The sequence below is a fragment of the Centruroides vittatus genome, unplaced genomic scaffold (assembly GCF_030686945.1).
Source record: "Centruroides vittatus isolate TY-2023 unplaced genomic scaffold, ASM3068694v2 contig_3169, whole genome shotgun sequence".
In the NCBI taxonomy this organism is placed as follows: domain Eukaryota; kingdom Metazoa; phylum Arthropoda; class Arachnida; order Scorpiones; family Buthidae; genus Centruroides; species Centruroides vittatus.
In genome coordinates, this window is record NW_027122038.1 from 134,338 (window position 1) to 155,009 (window position 20,672).

General features: G+C 30.6%; 1 protein-coding gene across 2 annotated transcripts in view; it reads right to left on the reverse strand.

Annotated features, from left to right (window-relative positions):
• The window catches only part of LOC136973410 (microtubule nucleation factor SSNA1-like), a 114,917-nt gene extending 102,223 nt beyond the window's left edge, over positions 1-12,694 (reverse strand). The window contains exons 1-3 of one of the 2 annotated variants that reach the window (XM_067268132.1): positions 12,544-12,694; positions 9,933-10,132; positions 1,889-2,043 (exon numbers count right to left, since the gene is read on the reverse strand). In XM_067268132.1, coding sequence (XP_067124233.1) covers positions 1,933-2,043; positions 9,933-10,132; positions 12,544-12,595 — 363 coding nt within the window. In that variant the 5' untranslated portion in view covers positions 12,596-12,694 and the 3' untranslated portion in view covers positions 1,889-1,932. Of the gene's footprint in view, positions 1-1,802; positions 2,044-9,932; positions 10,133-12,543 lie in introns of those variants that run through there. The other variant, XM_067268131.1, reaches the window with a different exon arrangement.
• Between the last annotated feature and the right edge of the window lie 7,978 nt (positions 12,695-20,672).

Here is a 20,672-nt window from a genome sequence, read left to right on the forward strand (position 1 = left end):
AGAACGTGATTTGCAAGAAATTTACTTTCTAAATCTGGGATAAAGATTACTGAAGCATGCCACATACATTAAAACAATTATCACAATAAACCAGATAGAAAAATATATTTTGAGAAAAATCTTGCAAACCTTGTAATATTTTTCCATTTCACAAAATATACCGCTCGGAAAAACCTTTCTCTCTGTTTTCTTTAAATACATAAGCTGCAATATTTTCAATTAAAGAAATTTTTGCTGTCAAGTTAAGACTGATTGATTGCTATTTTATCGAAAGCATCAATTAAATATCCAATTTATCCGGTGTTAAAGTCTTTTACATTCTATAAAACATTTTTCAATAAATAAAGGGTTCTTGCACTTTCCCAACCTAGTTATTTTGATAAAGAAGGTGGAGTCCATCGTCATCTTTGACAATAGAAACACCTCCCGTCTGGTAAATTATGGAAAATGCGAGTTTGAAGGTTCGCCGACCGAAAGCATTTCCTCTTCTCAAAACATTTTATAATTTGGAACGAAATCTTAAAAATACTTTTAATTTATGAGCTTTACATGCCATAGATAATTATATATATTATATTATTTAAAAAGTTGTCAAAATTTTACTATTTATTTAAATAAAATGTTTCTAGATTTATATAATTTGTGTGTTAGAACAATTATATAAGTATCTGGATGCAATGAATTGATTTTGTTCTCTGTTTTTGTTGATCTGAGAAGTGGTATTATGTGACGAAAGCATTACTTAAATATGCAATAAAGAAAACCTTTTCTTAATTCTATTATAGCTCTATCCGAGCCCACAATGAAAATTCCAGGCGGTAAGAGAAACTATTTAAAAAACTTGAGATTCTGACCCAAAGGGGACCACAAAGTCTTAAACCGATGCCTTACGTTGGAATCTGACTGTCAAATTAAATGTATCAAAGACAAGTTTTAAAATTTTTGTCGTCGTCGAGCATTTCTAATCGGCAACAACAAATTTAATTTCACATTAAAGTAAGAATGTATAAACATTTTTTATACGTTCTTCATTTAATGTGCAAATTATACTGATAAAAATTGTTAAATAATCTTTGCTTACAACTCCTTAACAATTAATAAAGTACATACAAATATCTTCCACCTCAATCTTTAGTAAATTTATTTATTTTTGACATTTCTATGGAACTAGGTTGCTCCCTTTAAAATTTATTTAATATTTTAACGGTATTATTTTCTGAATATACAAACATTTAAAACTTTAATAGAGAAAAATGACCGATTATCGCATTTAGAAATGAAAGTTTGAGTTCTAAATATACCGATTTCTACAATAAAGATGCTCTTCATTATAATTTTTGAATTTATTATAATTCCAATACTTGCAACAAAGGTTTTCAGTCATTTCATTATTTATTCTAATTAAATTTAAATTGTGACATTGTTTAAAACATCACTGAACTCATTGAAGGCTGCTAATGCATTTAGAGCTTATTTGAATACAGTTTTAAAATAAAATATATATACATCCACAAGAGCCAAATTATCGGGCTAGAGTTGGCTATAATAAATAAATAATTAATAAGACAATTTGGCACTAGAGCTTGGCGTTAGGAGCCATCTCTTACTAAACTTAATAATTATAATTAAATTAAATAAATAATTTTAATAATTTGTCTTATTAATTATTTATTTATTATAGCCAACTCTAGCCCGATAATTCGGCTCTTGTGGATGTATAGCTTTGTAACGGGTTAGTCGTTATTTATTTATAAAATATATAAGATTTAATCTGAAAATAATTTTAACGTAAACACATTGCATTAACTTTTTAATTATTTATTATATTTTATTTTCCATTAAAAAAATATATAAAATTCTAAAAGACAATGTGCAATTTATCGAATACAGAATAATTTCAAAAATACAAACTTGTCTAGTTTTAAAATTCATTTAAACCTCGGGATTGACCTTTCCCGAAGCTTGCGTTGATTTATCTTTCTCTGATAAATTCATTGTTTCTGTCTTAAGAACGGTCAGTAATGCTTGAGAACTTTGCAGTATCTATAAAGGTTAAAAGATATTCTTTTAAAACATAATTATACTTTAAAATTTAATATATTTACTCCTTTTTAATTATATACTTTATACTAAATTCCTAATAAGAGTGTTAATCTCCTATCTTGCATTAAATGGTAAATACAAACAAAATCTTACTTGTTGATTCTCATACTTCGTGATCTCTCTTTTCAAACATTTATATTCAAATACATTTTGTTTTAGCTAATCATAAATTTTTATTACTATAAGTCTCTTATAAAATGACTAAGAAAATTCGAGTTAAATCTAGTGTTTTTGAATACTTGATTATAACCAGAGATGGAAAACATTTTGCATGGTAATGTGTAGTTAAAGATGAAGATAATTCATTTAAAAATGCTTTAAAAGTACACTAATAATTCTCCTGATAAGAGATAAAATACCATTCCGGGTTAACACAATCAAAGTATATTTTAAATTATTATTTGGAGACGGGAATCCGAGTCGGACTTTCTAAAAATCTAAGTCGGAGTCGACGTCTACCGACTTTCACGACCCTGCATAAAACTGTCACTCAATCTCACACACTAAAAACTTGTGAGTATTCTTTCTTTATTTTAAATAGAATAAGAATATTTCATGTCAAAACAGCTTTAAATATATTTTAAAATCTGTAAAAAAAAAAAAAACATAAAAACTGACAGAATGAGGACATCAAAATAATCCAGAAATGTTTTAAGATCAAATAAGTATATAACTAGAACAGTTTTAAACGAAATACATAGCTACACACTAAGAACATTTTCCTATTTAACAATGTATGGGACCATATGTGCAGAAGTGACAATAATAAAGCCTATTAGGTTTTCTTATTGTCACTTCTGCACATTGTACAGTACTGGTTTCTTATAAGGGTCAGTCAAATTTGACATTTGTTTTATGGTCAAATGTCCTTCCTACTCCTCTCTTACGGAAGACTTGAGACCAGCCAGAGCTACACAGCTCTATCTTAGGTAAACAACAGCTTCCAATATTTCTGGAAATTTCCAACTGGACTGTTTTTATTAGATCATCAAAATTAAGTAACCTGTGCCCAAGGGCTTAACCACAGAATCAACTGGCAAAATATTGTTCTAAAACAAAAACTCATTATGACTAGTAAAACAACATTTAACTTTCGCAGTTAATAAAATAGTACTACGGCACACTTCTTGAAATTGTCGGACAACGTACGGCATCACCCAAGTTTCGGCCAATCTTACGATGTCATCTCGACAGGACAGGAAATTACAAAATTTCGAAACAATTTATAAAAGCCACTCTGGTGTGCATAACATTTCAATCACACCATATAAAGGACTATGAAAATTTTTTTATTATGAAAAATTAACCCAAAATCAACTCCACTTCCTGCATAGAACAACAGAAATCAACTATATATGATTTAAGAGTTGCACTTAGGAGTCGACATTAGTAAGATCCGACGATACGGTAATATATCGTAACATTGTACCAAAGTACCACGAAAATACGTCTTAGTTGCCGTCGGTCGGATTAAGTTTATTTCCTAAATGGACGTTGATGACGTGATTTATCTCCCCTAAAATATATCATCTTTCCAAATAAAAACAGTAGAGTGATGTTACCTAAGAGTATAGTGATCATGTTTCTTATATTTTCTATCTATAAATGATCAGAAATATTGCATGAACTGTACCGCTAACACTCTAGAGCCACATACCATTCATAAGCCATAGTTTGGCCACTATTGTTATATAATACTGTATTCCAAATCTTTAATAAAAGTTGCAATTTTTGTTCTGAATAAAGCTTACAAATAATAAACTTAATACTGCACTTTAGTCCAGAACACAAAAGTAAAATTTTGTAAATCGACTTATTTTGATCGTATAATTAAGAAAGCTAACAAACTGTTAGTTGCAAATTTATCAGAACTTTTCACATTGCGAAAGGCACATCATAAATGATGTCATCTGTTGAAAAACTGAACACTCAATAATCAGAATGTCAGAAATAAGCTTCACTTTATCAAACATTAATTTTGATATAATAAACAAATAAACCAGCAACAAGTTGCTCAACTTTTCCAGCAATATTTAAGCTTTTGGTGGCACAATCTGTTATCGTAATTTATTAAAAACTTTTTATATTTTTAACTATTATAAAATGATAGAAGGCTTAATTTTGAGGGTTGGATGGATTTTATAAAAGATTACAAATGCTAATAACAAGTAAAATCGCCATTAAGTCCGATCATACTGGAAATACACGATCCCCATTAACAGTCATACAGATCTTCAATAGTATTATGGTACTATTGAAGATCTGTATGACTGTTATCGAGTTACTTTTATTAAGAAAGTGAATTTTAAACAACATTGGTCTGACATTTTTCTATTCAGTGGTGCAACTACTACCATCTGGATCCCTAACAAGCCTTCACTTTCATGTGTATTTGAATTTAAATATAACCTGGCAGTTAATCACGGCACCAGCACCCAGACCCCAAGCAAGCATTCGTTTGCTTTGGGTCCGGGTGGCACAGCTGGCAAGCACACGGCACAGTAAATGGGGATTGCACGGTGCAACTAGAATGTTAAAAACAAACCTATTTAGTTTATCTATTGTTTTGCCTAGCACAATATAAAGTCACCTATAATTTCTTTCATTGTTACGTTATAGCATAGAGCAGATTGATATAAACCTGTAGAAGTGCCTGCTATGTTTGAAAATTGGTGCTGCACCCAGCCCTCTCCCTACTTATAACATTGATTTTCAGAAGTTATCAATTAAAATATTTTAACTATATTAATAAGCTACAACTCTGCAACTAAACAACAAATTATGAGATGTGCTTTAACAGAGTTTATACAAACCATTAATACTTTTCAAGTATTGTTTATATACTCCATTAAAGAATCTCTTGTAATTTTTACTAACCTTTTGTAAATGAAACTGAAATTAAACTTAGAAAGTACTTTCCTAGAATTAAGTTTTTCAAAATTCAACGCAAAGTGACATGCAACAGAGAAAAATTTCAACATGGGATAGGTTAATATATTTTTTCATACATAATCGGTTATCCGAACAACCCCAGTCCCCAATTGATTCGGATAAATGACGCTCTACTGTATTTTGAAAAGATATGTAGAATAGTGTTTTTGTGGAATTTTTAACAAATTAAATTCATATTTTATCATTATCATTACAAACAGTCTGCATTATACATTATACAAAGACTGAATTATAGTATACAGTCCTTCCAACAATAATAAAACAAACAGTGTTTGCCTAGAAACTGTTTATTTTCATGTAACTTTTATGAAATTTTCTAGTATGTTTGATAGCAAAATATCAACTATTATTGCACAAGTTTGAATAAAAATGATTAATAAACAAAAGAACTAGATACTATTAGCAAAAATAAATGTCCAAAATTAATAGAACATCTTGACTTATGATATCTTTAAGTTAAAATTAGTAGATGATTTTGCTACTACTTTTGGAAACTGCAGTTCAGCTTCAATTCAGTTTTGATTTTTTGAATGAATGTGTTTCCTTGCAATGCACGTCGAATAATTGCACATCGTTCTCTAGGTGTTGAACTCTTGTGTCCACCGTTTTGTTTTTGTGTTCATTGCTTCCTTCTTGGTGAAATAAGTCAATTTTGATCTCCTCTACAGTTATATCCTTCCTTTGTCCCATTTTTAATAGTAAGATATTATGCTATTTACTAAACCTTTCTTTTCACTTGTTGATCATATTTTTTGCAAATTTCATAGATTCCAATCAGTACATGTTCTATTAATGTTGGACATCCTATTTGTAATAATAATATCTAACTCTTTTGTTTATTAATCATTTTTCTCCAAATTAATGCAATAATTGTTGATATTTTGTAATCAAACATAATAGAAAATTTCATCAAAGTTGCATGAAAATAATAGAGTTTCTAGACAATCACTGTATGTTCTATTATTGTTGGAAGGACTGTATGAACAACTTGCATATAAACTAAATCATATTCTATTATTGAACATATGAGAGAAAACACTAATCCAGTTACAGATAAAAACTTAGAAGTTTTCTTGCTTATGTTTTCGATAAACTTTATTTTCAACAAAATTTCAGGCACTTTTTCCAATGTTTTACCTGCTTATGGAAAGTGCATGGATACTATACATGATGCTGAATCTCTATCATTTGAAAAATATTTGCCATTCAAACATTCTATTAAAAGTCCGAAAAGATGATTATATAGCTCAGAATTGGCACCGAGCAATTACAACATTTCGACTTTAAACACTTGGAAACAAATTTTTTCAAGCAATGAACTAATTCAGAAACACGTACTACAGTGATTTCAACAGTAATTAACAAACTTGTATGCGGTATATTTTCAGAACTAGTAGAACATTCAGACTAGTGCCTAAATATGTATAAGGTTCTGTTGAGAAAAAAATACTGTATTATGTTAAAAATTTCTTGCTTGTTTTTTAAATATCTTTAATAATAAAAATATAAGAATGTATTTCAACTGAACAGTACAAAATTTCATTATTTTTCTAAAGACCTTTATGAAAACAATATGTAATAAAAAAAATAGAAACTAAGTTTATCTAAATTCTAAACTGAAAAGTTATATTATCAAGTAAATTACAAACTGAATGAAACATCAAAATTATATGATAAGTACCAGCATCCAGCATTTATAAAAACTTTTTTGAAGTTTATCTTATAATATAATTAGCGAGATTGAGGTCAAAGTTTTAAACATGAAAATGTGTATGTCGGACGTTCGGCACCACTTTCCTGTAAACCTAGAAGTTTGACAATGGCATTTGGAATGTCGAGCATGATTCCACTGACTATCCAAACGCCACTGTCAAACTTCTAGGCTTACAAAAATGCAGTGCTGAACGTCCGACGTACACATTTTTGCATTGAAAACTTTGATCTCGACCTCGCTATTGAGATGGGATGATGATGATAATAAGCACAGAGCCCAAACAACTAGGAGTTGAAAGTTGAAATTTGGTATGCAGAATACGTCATGAAAATGCATGCTAAGAAAGGATTTTTGGAAATTCCCCCTGTGGGAAGAGGGAGTACTAAGGAAAAGAACTCTGCTTCTACTGTACCATTTTAGATGTGGTTTTTTGCATTTTGAGGGAAATTGAACATATTTTTAGACCCATCTAAACATTCTCTAATTAACCTCGGAAGAGGGAGAACCTAATTCTTGCAGCTGGTGAAAATGGGTAAGATTGGCTATGTAAGATAACCTTGGTAATTATATAAACCAAATCTATATATATAATCAAGAAGAAGTTGATGATAATAATCAGCGCAGAGCCCAAACGGTTAGGAATTGAAAGTTAAAATTTGGTACACAGTTAGGGTACGTCACGAAAACGCACACTAAGAAGGGATTTTTCGAAATTCCTCCCCACGGGTGAGAGAGGGACAAGATTTAGTCTTAACACTTCGATCAACAACGGAAGTATTAAGTAACAATGGAAGTGTCAAGAATAGAAGTGTCAAGAATGGAAGTGTCAAGAATGGACGTGTCAACAATGGAAGTGTTAAGAGAACGTGATGTGTAAGACGCAGATGCAGTTTTTTTCATTTTTGCGGGAAATCAAACATATTTTTAGACCCATCTAAAAATTCTCTAATTAATCCAAAAACAGGGGGACCCAATTCTTGCACTCTGTGAAAATAGGTAAAGTTGACTATAGCATAATAATTTTAATCTTTGCTATTGTTACTTTTGCCCGAGCAATGCCGGGCCTACCTGCTAGGTTTTATATAATTATTATATTTAATATTTATAACAAATAATTAAAGCATGTAGGTTTGAATATATTGATCTAGAATATCATCTTCAAAAGTATTTTATTTTAAATTCTTCCATTGTTAATCATTGGTCTTTATTATTAATACATAATCTATTAATTGTAGATAAAATTACTAGTGATTTAAATCAGGATTTTTTTTAGCAATTCTTAACAATCTATGAATTGTTTTTCTGTTTATATTAATGAAACAGATACTTTATTTTAATTCAGTTTCTCTATGACCTAAAAATGTACTTTTAAGTATTTTTACTTTATTATTTAAATAATGAAACTGAATTGGTGAAACTATTACCTAATACTCTCTGTTGTATTATTTGTAGGTTTTTCTTTCATGCATCTATAATAGAATATTCACATGCTCTACACAAATGTGAAACAGAGAAGTTAACAAATAAGATGAAATGATTTGAATCTCTCCCAATAAATAATATAATTCATTTTGAAAAATTATTCGTTATATATATTTTTATTTTATATTATTTATGACTATTATGTCGTCAAATACAACAACAAATACAACAACAGAGTTTTATTATAACATACACAAATGTTGATTAACTCTGTTCTTAAAAATATAAGGCTTGCAACTAAACAGTTGAAGATTATACATAACACCAAAGTGTGAAATGTAGAATGTAAAGCCTCACTAAAAAAATAAATGGATACCAGACAGAAAAGTCAACATTGATTTATTAAAAATATGTCAATACATCACCAACTGTCGTAAATAATCGGGCAAACTTTTGGATATATACGATTAAAGACTAGAAATAAATTTGGCACTTGAAGTAGGCGTTAGGCACCATCTCTTATTAAAATTAATAATTATAATAATTTAAATAATTTAGATTAATACTGGAGAGAAAAGAATCGGCCCGAAGCAGGACTCGAACCCGCAACTCCCGCTTACCGTGCGGTCGCGTTGCCAGTTACGTTACCCAGACCTTCTTTGACTTATATATACTGGAAGGGGAGATCGGACCAAAAGTCCGGGTAGCGTAACTGGCAATGCGACCGCACGGTAAGCGGGAGTTGCGGGTTCGATTCCCTCTTTGGGCCGATCCTTTTCTTCCAATTTAATCTAAATCATTTACGGCAGTTGGTGATGTATTGGCTTAATGTTATTGGGTTTAGTGTGATGTTTATTTAAAAATAAATGTTTTTCTGGAAATTTTTTCTGTTTGATAATGGTTTTTTGGGCCCAAAGATGGACATTTAATACATCTGAAAATGTTTGCAGAAATAAAGTATGAGAATTCTTAAGCAAAATGGTTTCGATCAATAGAACTCATACAAAATGAATGGAAGAAAGTTTTGCCATCCTGAAATTAGCCAATTTTCCTAAATGTTTCTTGAACTGAAAATATTTCTTATAAAGCAACATATTATTAATTTTTGGACCCATTCTTTGAACTTTTTGAAACACACCTTTGTAGAATTGTCATTTAGCTGTGTCAAAAAATAATATCTAAAATTGTCATAAACTATTCCACAATAATTAAATAATCTGTGATTTTCAAATTGAGTTTATGAAAATAAGGTATTTTTTATGCAATCAAGAAAATAATTATTATTTTGGAGAGAGAAACTTTGCAACCTGGCTATCATAATCTAAAATATATTTTAAAGAATAAAAATGTAATAAAATACTTAGAAAATAAACATTTTCTAATTTTTAGGTCCCATAATCTCTCAAAATTTAGAACAATTTAAATAATTCTTCTGCTAACTGGTTAGAATTTGAAGTAAAATATTGACAGTGTACCCATTAAAAATGCCTCACGATTGATTGGAAAAAATATTCCAACAATTACAATACAATCTGCATACTAAATAAAGCTTGTTTGTTATTGTGTATTTCTTACTTTCAATCAATCGATAAATAAATGTCACGTGGAATGTGTTTAAGTGAAAATCTTTGTTATGAATAGAAAGGTCTTATAATTAAAGATATAAAACAAAGTTTTTGGATGCTTTATGTAGTTTAAAATTGATCTTTAAATGAAAGATTTATAAATAAATCATACATACTTTTGAGTAAGCTTGTTCTGTCTCCATAATTAGTTTATCATATTGGTCACGAATTTCCAACTTCTTTTCCAAACGCTGATTAACTTGACCAAGTTGTTCATTCAACGATCTGATTTCATGCTGCAATTTTGCCTTATTTTCTTCCAGGTGAAGAATTTGTGTTTGCAACTCTTTTCTATGCAATGTTAACTTTTCAATATCTATTAAATAATTAAAATGGTCTTGATTATTAACATATTTTTACACGAAATTATAAAGTAGCTTTTCAAAGAAAAAGTTATATACAGTAAAATCTTATTAAGTCTAAAATTAAGGGATTAAAATAACCCAGCTTTGAATTAGGTTTAATACTCGATTTACTGAAACTTTTTTATGGCCATAAATTTCCTGTTATCAAGTCATTTCTCGTGAATCTGTTCACAGAATGATTATAAAATTGTGTAGTGTTCTGATTGGAATACAAGGAGGAAACTTGACAATCTACTTTTGAGTGTACTGTCAAAGTAGCCCCTTGAATTCAAATCAGAATGCCAGAAACATACTGTATCAGTAAAAGGATATCAACACAAGGTTATAATGGTGTGGTGTTGTATCTGGCATGGAGCTATAGTGTTTGCTTATCTTAAATTAATCGTCTGTATACACAGAATATAAGAAAATGAAGGTCACAGTCCTATCAAAGATGGAAGGTACACAGGAAAATAGGTTTGAGTTAAAAGAAAAGACATTTGATTTAAGGAGACCATATTATATGGAAAACATATATACTGTGTCTGGGACCTGTGACACATTTGACTTAATGCTGTTCAACTTAGTGAGGTTGTGCTGGAACTAGAAACATGTAAAATTCCTCTATACTGTAATTACTTCAATTAGCAAATCTACCAATAATCTTTCCTCTTTGAGACAAAATACAGCTAATAAAATAATTTAACACTGTTTAATTGGGGAATAAAAAAAAGAGGAACAGAAGAATAAAACACAAGTATGCATTCTGGATATTCTAAATATGTTTTCCTAAAAAATATTGCATTAGTGAGGTTGAGGCCGAAGTAAAAGCAAAAACATGTACGTCAGACGTTCAGCGCTGCTTTCCCGTAAGCCTAGAAGTTTGACAATGGCATTTGGAATGTCGAGCATGATTCCACTGACTTTCTAAACGCCATTGTCAAACTTCTAGGCTTACAGAAAAGCGGCGCCAAACGTCCGACGTACACATTTTCGGGTTTAAAACTTCGCCTCAACCTCGCTATTATTACTTTTATCAGAAAGGAAATGGCATATAAATGAAACTCCATACAGATTTTGAAAGTGTAAATAAAATATTTCACTACTTAAATAGGGAAGTTTTGGGGCTAACACAAAATGATGTGTAAACTGTGAAATGTTATACCATCATATAGAAATTTATAATAAATCTCTATTATATTGTAAATAATATTTTTTACAACCATTTAAACTAGGAAAGTTATCTTCTTACAAAACTTGAAAAAAATTGCAAGATTATAAAGTATCATTGTAATAATGGAATTTAATTATAAAATCTAATTTCACAAATAATTTTATTAGTCAAAGTAGTTTTAGTTTGTGTATCATCACTAGCATTTCTAAAAAGATGGCCCAATGTCCATAGTAAAGAAAAATAAAATTCATATCTTACAGAAATGCCAGAAATATAAGTTTTAATAAACGAACACTTATTAAGTCAAAATGACGTACAAGTTAATTGGAACGAAGCTAAAATTGTTAGACCTGCCAACGACCTTAATTCCCTTAAATACTTGGAGGTGTTAGAAATGAACAAAGCTAATAGAAACAGCTACGTTAACTACCTTCCCTCAGTAACTGCCTAATAAACAAAAGTTTTTGGCTACTTTTGGTGAACCTGCATTAAGTGTATTCTGCATTATAAATTAGTTCCAGCTTACAAATTCAATAAACTTATTTTGCCGGAGTTTCGGTAAGATGAGAATTTTTCTCAACATTTCTTCCAGTTCTGCAATAATTTCTTTATACAGTAGTAGTAAAAGTATCGACCTGACACTCCAAAGAATCTACGATTAAATCCAAATCGAAACTCTAATTTTCACGGCCGATCCGACCCAGATACGTCGAGGTCGGAATGATCCGGCCAGGCAATTTCCCTTACCATCCGGCAGACCTAGTGAAAAGCTATAGAGAACTTTAATAACTACAGTTATAAGAGTTGATAAATGCCGTCCATTCATCACTTCTTATAACCATAATTATTAACATTTTCTAGACCCCTAGTTACTACTTGGGAATTTTAAAGTCAAAGTAATTACAAATTAATGCAATCATAATAATTATTACTGTGCTAGGTCAGTAAATCAAGGCTTGGGGTAGATACTATTACTACAATTAGACCTTACTTTTCAGATTATAAGAATGCAAATACTTTCAGAGCTTTTGTTTATAGGTAATTCTTTATTTTGGTTGATATTATTCCTATGAGCATGGTCTACAGCTCTGATAAGGCCTCATTCAGAGCTGCATTTCACCTTGAAATTGTTAAATATATCCACTGTATTTCTATAAAAATTAAAATTTAATTAAGAATTTAATATTTTTAATTAAAATTTTAACTCACACATGACCAATTCATTATTATACGTTTGTAAAGTAGCACCATATTGAGACATTTGGGCACAAAAGGTTTAAAATTTCATACTTGTCTGTTTCACTAAACACGCTTAAATTTGAAATTTTAAAATTTCAATTTCGCTGTTTAGCGTGACTCCTCCTAGCGGCTGGAATTTGAAATATTAAAATCTTAATAAATATTTTATAATAATAATAATAATGATGATAATAATAATAATCTGAACACAGATTTAAAAATTAATTCAACCAAAAAGTAATTTTTATTGAAATATATGAAGAAACAAATTTAATGGCACTCTTTTAAATAAATAAAAAAATAGATTATTCTCTAATTTGTCATTTTAAAAGTATTTTATTACGTGTATTTATCATCCGGATATATTAACTAGTATAAATATTTAAAAGTTAATAGTTATTTATAATTTTTTTTAAATAACAATCATAGAGAATAAGTAGCGAAACCGCTTATTTCCGATTTCACACTTTATACGACTACGTTTAGTATCGTATCTCAATAATAATCTATTAATTGTGCATTATTAATTTTTTATATTTCTTGTTTTATTACAATTATTTTCTGTAAATAATCGGGCTAAATTTTGGATATATGATTTATCCAAAATTTAGCCCGATCAGTTACGGCAGTTGTTGGTGTATTTATGATATCGGGTTTCGTTTAATGTATGTTTGTATAGAAAGAAATTAATAGGATATTACAAATCGCTAGGATACAAAGCGGACACGATAACAGCACTGATCAGAAGCTACAATGTAAGGAAAGCAAAGGCTCCAAGCGGCAGTTTCGATAAAATCACGAAGTTCGCTTACGATAAAAGTAAAAAAGCCATCATAAAGGAAATTTCAGACTGCAAGAAATCCAAATTTATCTTCAAGAGAGCTCCCAACCCGTATAAGTTATTAAGAAATGATAAAGAAAGAAGAGCGGGAGTATACAAGACTCCATATAAAAACAAGGAACTAGACAACAAGAAAAATTATGGTTAATGTTACCTATGGTTTCAAAATGGCGGCTCGTCTCTGATTCCAGCAAATAGAAGAAAGGAAACAGTGGGTACGCACGTTCTAACCTAACCTAACCTATTCTAATAAATTACCATAATTATTACCAACAAAATTATTAGAATAATTATATCATTATATACTTATTTTTTTATACATATGCGTATTGTCTATCGTTAATTCTTTTGTATTTAAGTATGTTCCATTATATTTATATTCGAATTTGGTTTAACCTGACGATGGCCAATAGATTTGGCTGAAAACGTTAGTTTTTTAATAAATTTCTCGGCAACTTAAGGAAAGGGCAACCCGACGACAGACGGGGCGCATGTGGCAACGGGCTTATTCGAATCTCTCGATATTGTTTAATACGAGTAATTTTGGAAAATTACAGTAATTCATTTAATTTCTTAAAAGGTAAATTGTTATTTCTTTGCTTTGTTGTAATATTGGTGTCGTAGGGATTTTTCGTAATCGTCCGTTACAAAACATCCCGAAGGCCGATGTTTTGATACTTCGTATCTAATTATTAGTTATTGCATTATAATAGCCCAATTATTAACGGCCATCGTTCGGCTCGGTTCCATTTCTAATTTAGAAAATTTTCAGTTATTTTTTAACTCCCGAATTTGTAATAAAGCTCTATATTTCGACACAATAGTTAAATTTATATTTACCTATGTAATATAATTTTAATATATAAAACTCTTCCGGGTATATAAGAGAGACACTACAGTTTGAATGGATCTCAAACTATAGTCAATTATACCGATTATTTTTAATAATATTGTTATATAATAGATTCATAGGATGTGATCGCGTACAGTGAAAATGTTTCTTGGAATAGTTTACAACTTTTAAATTTCATTTCCAGTCTAATATACATTACGTGTAATAAACGTAATTCAAATAAATACACTTATCTATTTTGTTTATTAAAATTTATTCAGACAATTAATTGCTATGTGATTTTATTCGGAAAGTCAAAATCTTGAAATTGTAAATTGCATTTATGAAAATCGTGTTAATTGGTCTTGTTCTTTCGAGAGACTGGTCATTATGGATGATGGGTGGGGATACCCCTATTATGTGAAAGAAGCACTTGTTTCACCAACACCTAATTTTGCTGAGCTTAAAATTCTTTTATTTTTAATCACCTTCGCTTCTTCCTATTTTACAACCGCTTTTTCAGTCTGCGCCATAATCGCTAATATTGTGTTGTTGCGCTCTTTGTCAACGTTGTATCTATGTTCTCGCAGACGTACTGTACAATCAGGTTTCTTCTAGTCAAACCCGAAGAAAAAGCTGGGGTATATATAATACCATTTGAAAATAAACAGTTAGGAATCGAAAAAGATTATGCTGTCGTGGCTATAATTTGGCTATGGGAGGGTGGCGGATACATCTCTGCTGAGAGAGCGTTTCTGTAGCATTGCAGCACAGGTGTGCTTACCTTCCATGTAGAGCTTGTGAGACTTTTGTAGTTAACAATAAAGTGGTTATATTGTTAAAGGCTTAGATTAATTGTGAATACAGATATCCTAGCATGCGAGAATAACGCAACATATGCGGGTGTGACTAGAAGAAACCTGGCTGTAGTCTGCAAAAATATAGACACAACGTTGACAAAGGGCGCAACAACACAATATTAGCGATTATGGCGCAGACTGAAAAAGCGATTGTAAAATGGGAAGAGGCGAAAGTCATTAAAACGGTCCATTGCGTTGAAGATGGAAAAGGAAATTTATAAAAGTAAAATGAAAAACAATTGCTAAATGCTAGGGATGCTAATGCGCTTCCAACAGCGTGGAAATATATAATAGAAAAAGAATGGGGCTTAAAAACCCTTAAATCATGTTTCTTTCTAGTTAGCTTTGTTTTCTACGTGTTATTTATTTATTTATTTTATTTAATATACTCACTTCTTTCAATTTATTTCAAAGTTAAATTATTTTTTCTTTTGGATTTTAAATACATCCAAATACACGGCAATACTTATTATTTATCATTGTAGGGTGAACACTTTCTAATTCTAACAGACCATAGATTTTCTACCCATAGCAGCCGCCATTATGTAGTTCGCGCTAATACCGCTAGGTGTCAGATCTGTCGTTGGCACAAGCGAATCGGCAGTAGCGATGTTTCCAACTGGTGGTAGTTTTTAATTGAAAAACTAACGCCGAGGGAAAGGTTCAAAAGTCGTAATTCATACGAAAAATTCGATTTAAATGTAAATTAAAAAATAATCATAGAACTTTATTTAAAAATCAAGAAAATACATCAAACACAAATCGAGATTCACAGTAGTGACCCGCACCAAGTAAAAACTGGCTGACTATGGCCGCGTTGCTATGTAAAACAGCTTTAATTCAGCAGAATATGCGAACCAATGACATAGTCCGTTATTACGTCATTGGTTTACATATACCTCTAAATTACAGCCGTTTTACAAAGCAACCAGCCCCATATAGACAGAAATCAGAGTTTCCGATTTTCGGGGAATGGAGAATTCCACCCCCAAACGTCAAAAGTAATTCCGATATTTCGTTCGAAAGATAATTGTTTTCGTGGTTAGTGTGCAAAATTTCAGACTTTTCTATAAAATGGTATCCGAACTATAAGCAATTTAAAAGTGCAAAAATTGTCAAAAAAAACTGTATTTTTTTCTTCTTCTGGTCCTGCAGACACTCCTAGAGAAAAAAATACCTGCCCTGGAAAGCTCAAATTTCAAACTTAAACCTCTCTATCAATGAAGTGTTGGCGAAACTTTCAGGTCAATTGGACAAAGTTCGTCGGGGTTTCCATAGATCTATTCCACTTTTTTCGCTTAATTTTATGCTTATAAGGATAAAATTGCGTGGAAACAAATGATTTTCATTCGAAATGTTATCTAGAACAACAAAAAATGGATTTTGTTTTTAAGTAATTATGGCCCTACTGTTGGTGTTTTCGACACCTGGTTCCTTCCCGAATCCCTAGAGAGGTAAGCTGTCACCTCGACCACTCGGCCATCAGACCGTTCGTTATTATAGGCTGTATGGAACTATTACTGACATTACGGAATCGCCTAACCCTCAATGGTATCGATTAATTTACAATATAAGATGGGCAAAACTGTTTATAATGACTCCAAATACTTTCAAATCCCAAAATTTCATGCAAAATAATAAGGATGACAATTTATTCTATGTAATTTTTATTTCGTTTCATCAAAAATGCGGTCTTTCCTCTATAATTTTCCTTCTACTGATAACATCCCATCTACAATGGAGTGTTTTATGTTTTCTGATTTGAAGCCATGGGGAAGATGGAGATCGAAATTCAATTCACTGATACCATTCTTTTGTTTGGCATTTATCTGTAGAAAAATATTAATGATATTCAAATACGAGTTAAACATTAATTGAAACTCTTCACTTACTATAAGTTTGTTATTTTCGACTAAGACAGAAACTTCTTCTTCGGAGAATTCGCTGACGTCGATACATATTTTGAAATTATCATCCTCAAATATCTCTTCCAAATTCGAATCCAATCCGATGTAAGTGTCGTGAATCCCATCACTTTGCATCTGTTCCTTGGGAGGTGATAACAAGGATTGTGGTTGTATTTTAATAATTTGAATTCTATGATCATCTAGCGCTTCTCGGAATTTTCTTATTTCTTCTTCTATTCTAATCAAATCATTTTTTATCTTCTCGCAAAATGTCCCGAATTCTTTCTTAAAATTTTCGTATTGGTCCATGCTTGAAATTAGATTATATTTTACAATATTGTATGGTCTTCTTACGTCTATCCATGTAAGTTGCGGTTGTCAAACCAAACTTTTCAACCGGTTGTATGAAGAGATTGCTTTATTAGTTGTGAATAGTTAATTGTTTATTGCAATTTTGGGGTATTAAATACTCCTTCCTCCCCTATAAATGATTTAAGGGATTTAGTGTAGCTTGACAACTGTCAACTTATATAGAAGGACTTTATATGGGCCTATACTGCATATATAAAGAAATAAGTATCAAAAAATTAATTTAAAATAATTCATTGTTTCAGTAACACATACTAATCCCTAAATGTCCTTATGTGAGGATTTTTATTTATATTGAATTCAAAGAAAAATAATTGGAGATAATAGTGTAAAAAAATTTAAAATTTGAAATCTTTTCCTTAAACTTACGTGTCAAGTAATACTGAAATATTCAATTATTGTGAAAAATGCATTGCATTTATAAAATAACAATGAAATTTAATTCTTTTATAATGAAATAATTAAATTTATGCATTTTTGCACCAGTCACCCACACATTTAATAATAAATGAAATTACAATAGTTTATTACGTGATGATCCATTTTGTGTACTCGCAGTCTTTCATATGGTTTTAATTTATAACGTTTATCACCGACACATAAAACCATTAAAAAAACTACTGTTTTGTACTATCTCTCTTTTTTACAATATTATATAGAACATGATCCACTATCCTGAGATTAACATAGATATAAATGATATGTTACGTACACTTTTTCACAAAATATATTCTTTTCTTGATTAAACTTCCGTTGTAGTTTCCTTTTTAACAACTGTCCCTCTCCAGTAATTCGAGCATACACATTATAACCACATGCCAAACCGCCCGCATACACTATCCACTAATTTTTTGTAAACACTCATCTTCTTAACTGTATATTTACATTCCACTACTCCATTGTTCTTCTTTTGCATTTATCTCACTACAACCTATTAAAACAGACCTTTCACATTAACTAAAGTGCCCTTTTTCACAGCTTATATTTAAATAATCGTGCCACCACAACTCATATTCAATTAACCAAAATACAGACATTGATATATGAATATTTAAAATTTTTCACTATTTATTTGAAGAAATTTTAACTTGTATAACTTTAATGTACTGTATTTTTACATAAAAGATAAGATTTTCTGAAGTTTCAGCCAGAAATAACTCATATACTGTGTACATTTTCAGCCCTGTGATAACTAAGAGGGCGTTTTTAGCAAATGCATTATGGGGTTCGGCTTGGCCCACATCGCTTTTAAGCTAATTAAATTTTTCTCTCGAAGTAAATCGATGACGAAAGCTTTCAGTAAGCCCTATAGTTGAAAACACAATGCTGCAGAACGTATTTCGTCTTCTAATAAAAATATATAAATGAGCACTGTATATGACTTTCACATTTATCAATTTTTAACGTATTGCTAATTGAATAACAAAAATATATATATGTATTTTACTTTCGTACATATATAATGATAAATTATATGAAGCCAAAACTATTGAAAAACGTAGTATAATTAGTCCACACGAATCACTAAATGTATACGACCTCAAAACCATCCGCCATCTTGCTAATCCTGTATTGCAATCTGTTATTTATAAATTTCCTTCTTAAATGTTATAAAATGTTCCAGAAAGATTTCGAAATCTACAACTAAAACTATTGAAGCTCTTTGCTGTTGTTACTCACCTTTACCCCAATACAAGCGGGTAAAAAATTAGCATAATGTTTTTCAGCTGTGCTTCCATCTGTCGGTTAAAAATTAAAACATTTCAATTTAATTTTAATTTTAAAATATTAAACTACGGAATTTCCCTGTTAAAATTCGTATCTGTTTATGAATATTTTGGGATAAAAGTTATTTATTAAACTGCTTTCATAGTTTACGTTTTTATAAATCTTAATTGTGAGAATGTTAGATTAAAAATTGATTACAAAGATTATTCTCAAACGAAAATATTACTGTTTTTAATAGAATCGCTACAGAACAAATACTGTATTACGGAAATAAACTGATAGATTACTTACAAATTACGGAGAATATTGAAAATTGTTACAGCAGCAATTTCCTAATTTATCTAGAAATGTTTGGGATATCATTGAGGGTGTTTAAGCTGCACTTGTAGTGTTTATTTAACTATATAACGATCTCCCAATTAATTAATTCTCTTTAATATCATCTAGATACGTACAGTAAGGACTTTCCCACAAGGGTCAGCTTCCATTAGTGAGAAATTTCTATGGGAAACTGGCCCCTGTTTAGGTATTACAAACGTGAAGAAAATCAGGAAACTGTTGGCTAGGCACGAACCCACGACCAGTGTTTAGTGGTTTTATCCACCCGTCCATTAATGGACATGACTTTTATGAAACAAAATTTTTAGAAAGCGGAGGGTATTCATTGTTAAGAAAGATCTACTCAACACCGGAACCATAGATGTTGTCAGAAGGAGCAAATGGTGCACTCGCTTCTCCCTGGATAGTGTAGAAAATGCCACAAATTATAATCGTAAAACTGATTGAAATATGTAACCTATATACGAAGGTAAGGAATAAGTACAGGAGACGAAGCTTATTAGTCCCTATACTTAGCCTTCGAATCGTGTTTTGTTTTTCTGACTGAATTTTTTCTAATGGAATATCTTGTTAGTCGGGCATTGCACCTGTATTTATTTCTATCTTCTGATAATTTCCTCACCCAAATTCTACGCCACTTTTTCTGATTTGTTTTTAATTTTTTAGCAAGTAAGGTTGTTCCTGCTGCTAGGTTAAATGACAAAATAATTTATTCGTCCACGTTTCTTTACGTTTGTTCACAAATTATTTATCACAAAAGATGCTACAATGGTCTTAATTTTGCACGCGATTTTTTGGTATGATGGATCATGCGAGGTTGGAGTAAATCTGGTAGATGCAATGTGATCAAATTTATATTATATTTATTACAGGGTATTTCAAAATGGTTTTCGGGATTAGTAAATACCAATTTGGTTCCAAAACCTGCTGCACACGTCGTAGCACGTCACTGGTGATGGTTTAGATGGCACATACCTTTTATTTAGGCTATCAATGGCCTTGGATAGATGAAAAATATAAATTTGGACAAGGAATCGATACATGCATTACACAATAGAAACTGAACAGTTTTTGAATACAGTGGAACAACGTAACAAATTCGTCAAACTCTTTCGATATTTTGAAGAACCCTGTATATTGTATACATATGAAGTTTGTTAACTTTCTTTAATAAGAGCTAAAGAGGGACTTCAAAGTACTGTTCACGAATGTCCAAAATGCAT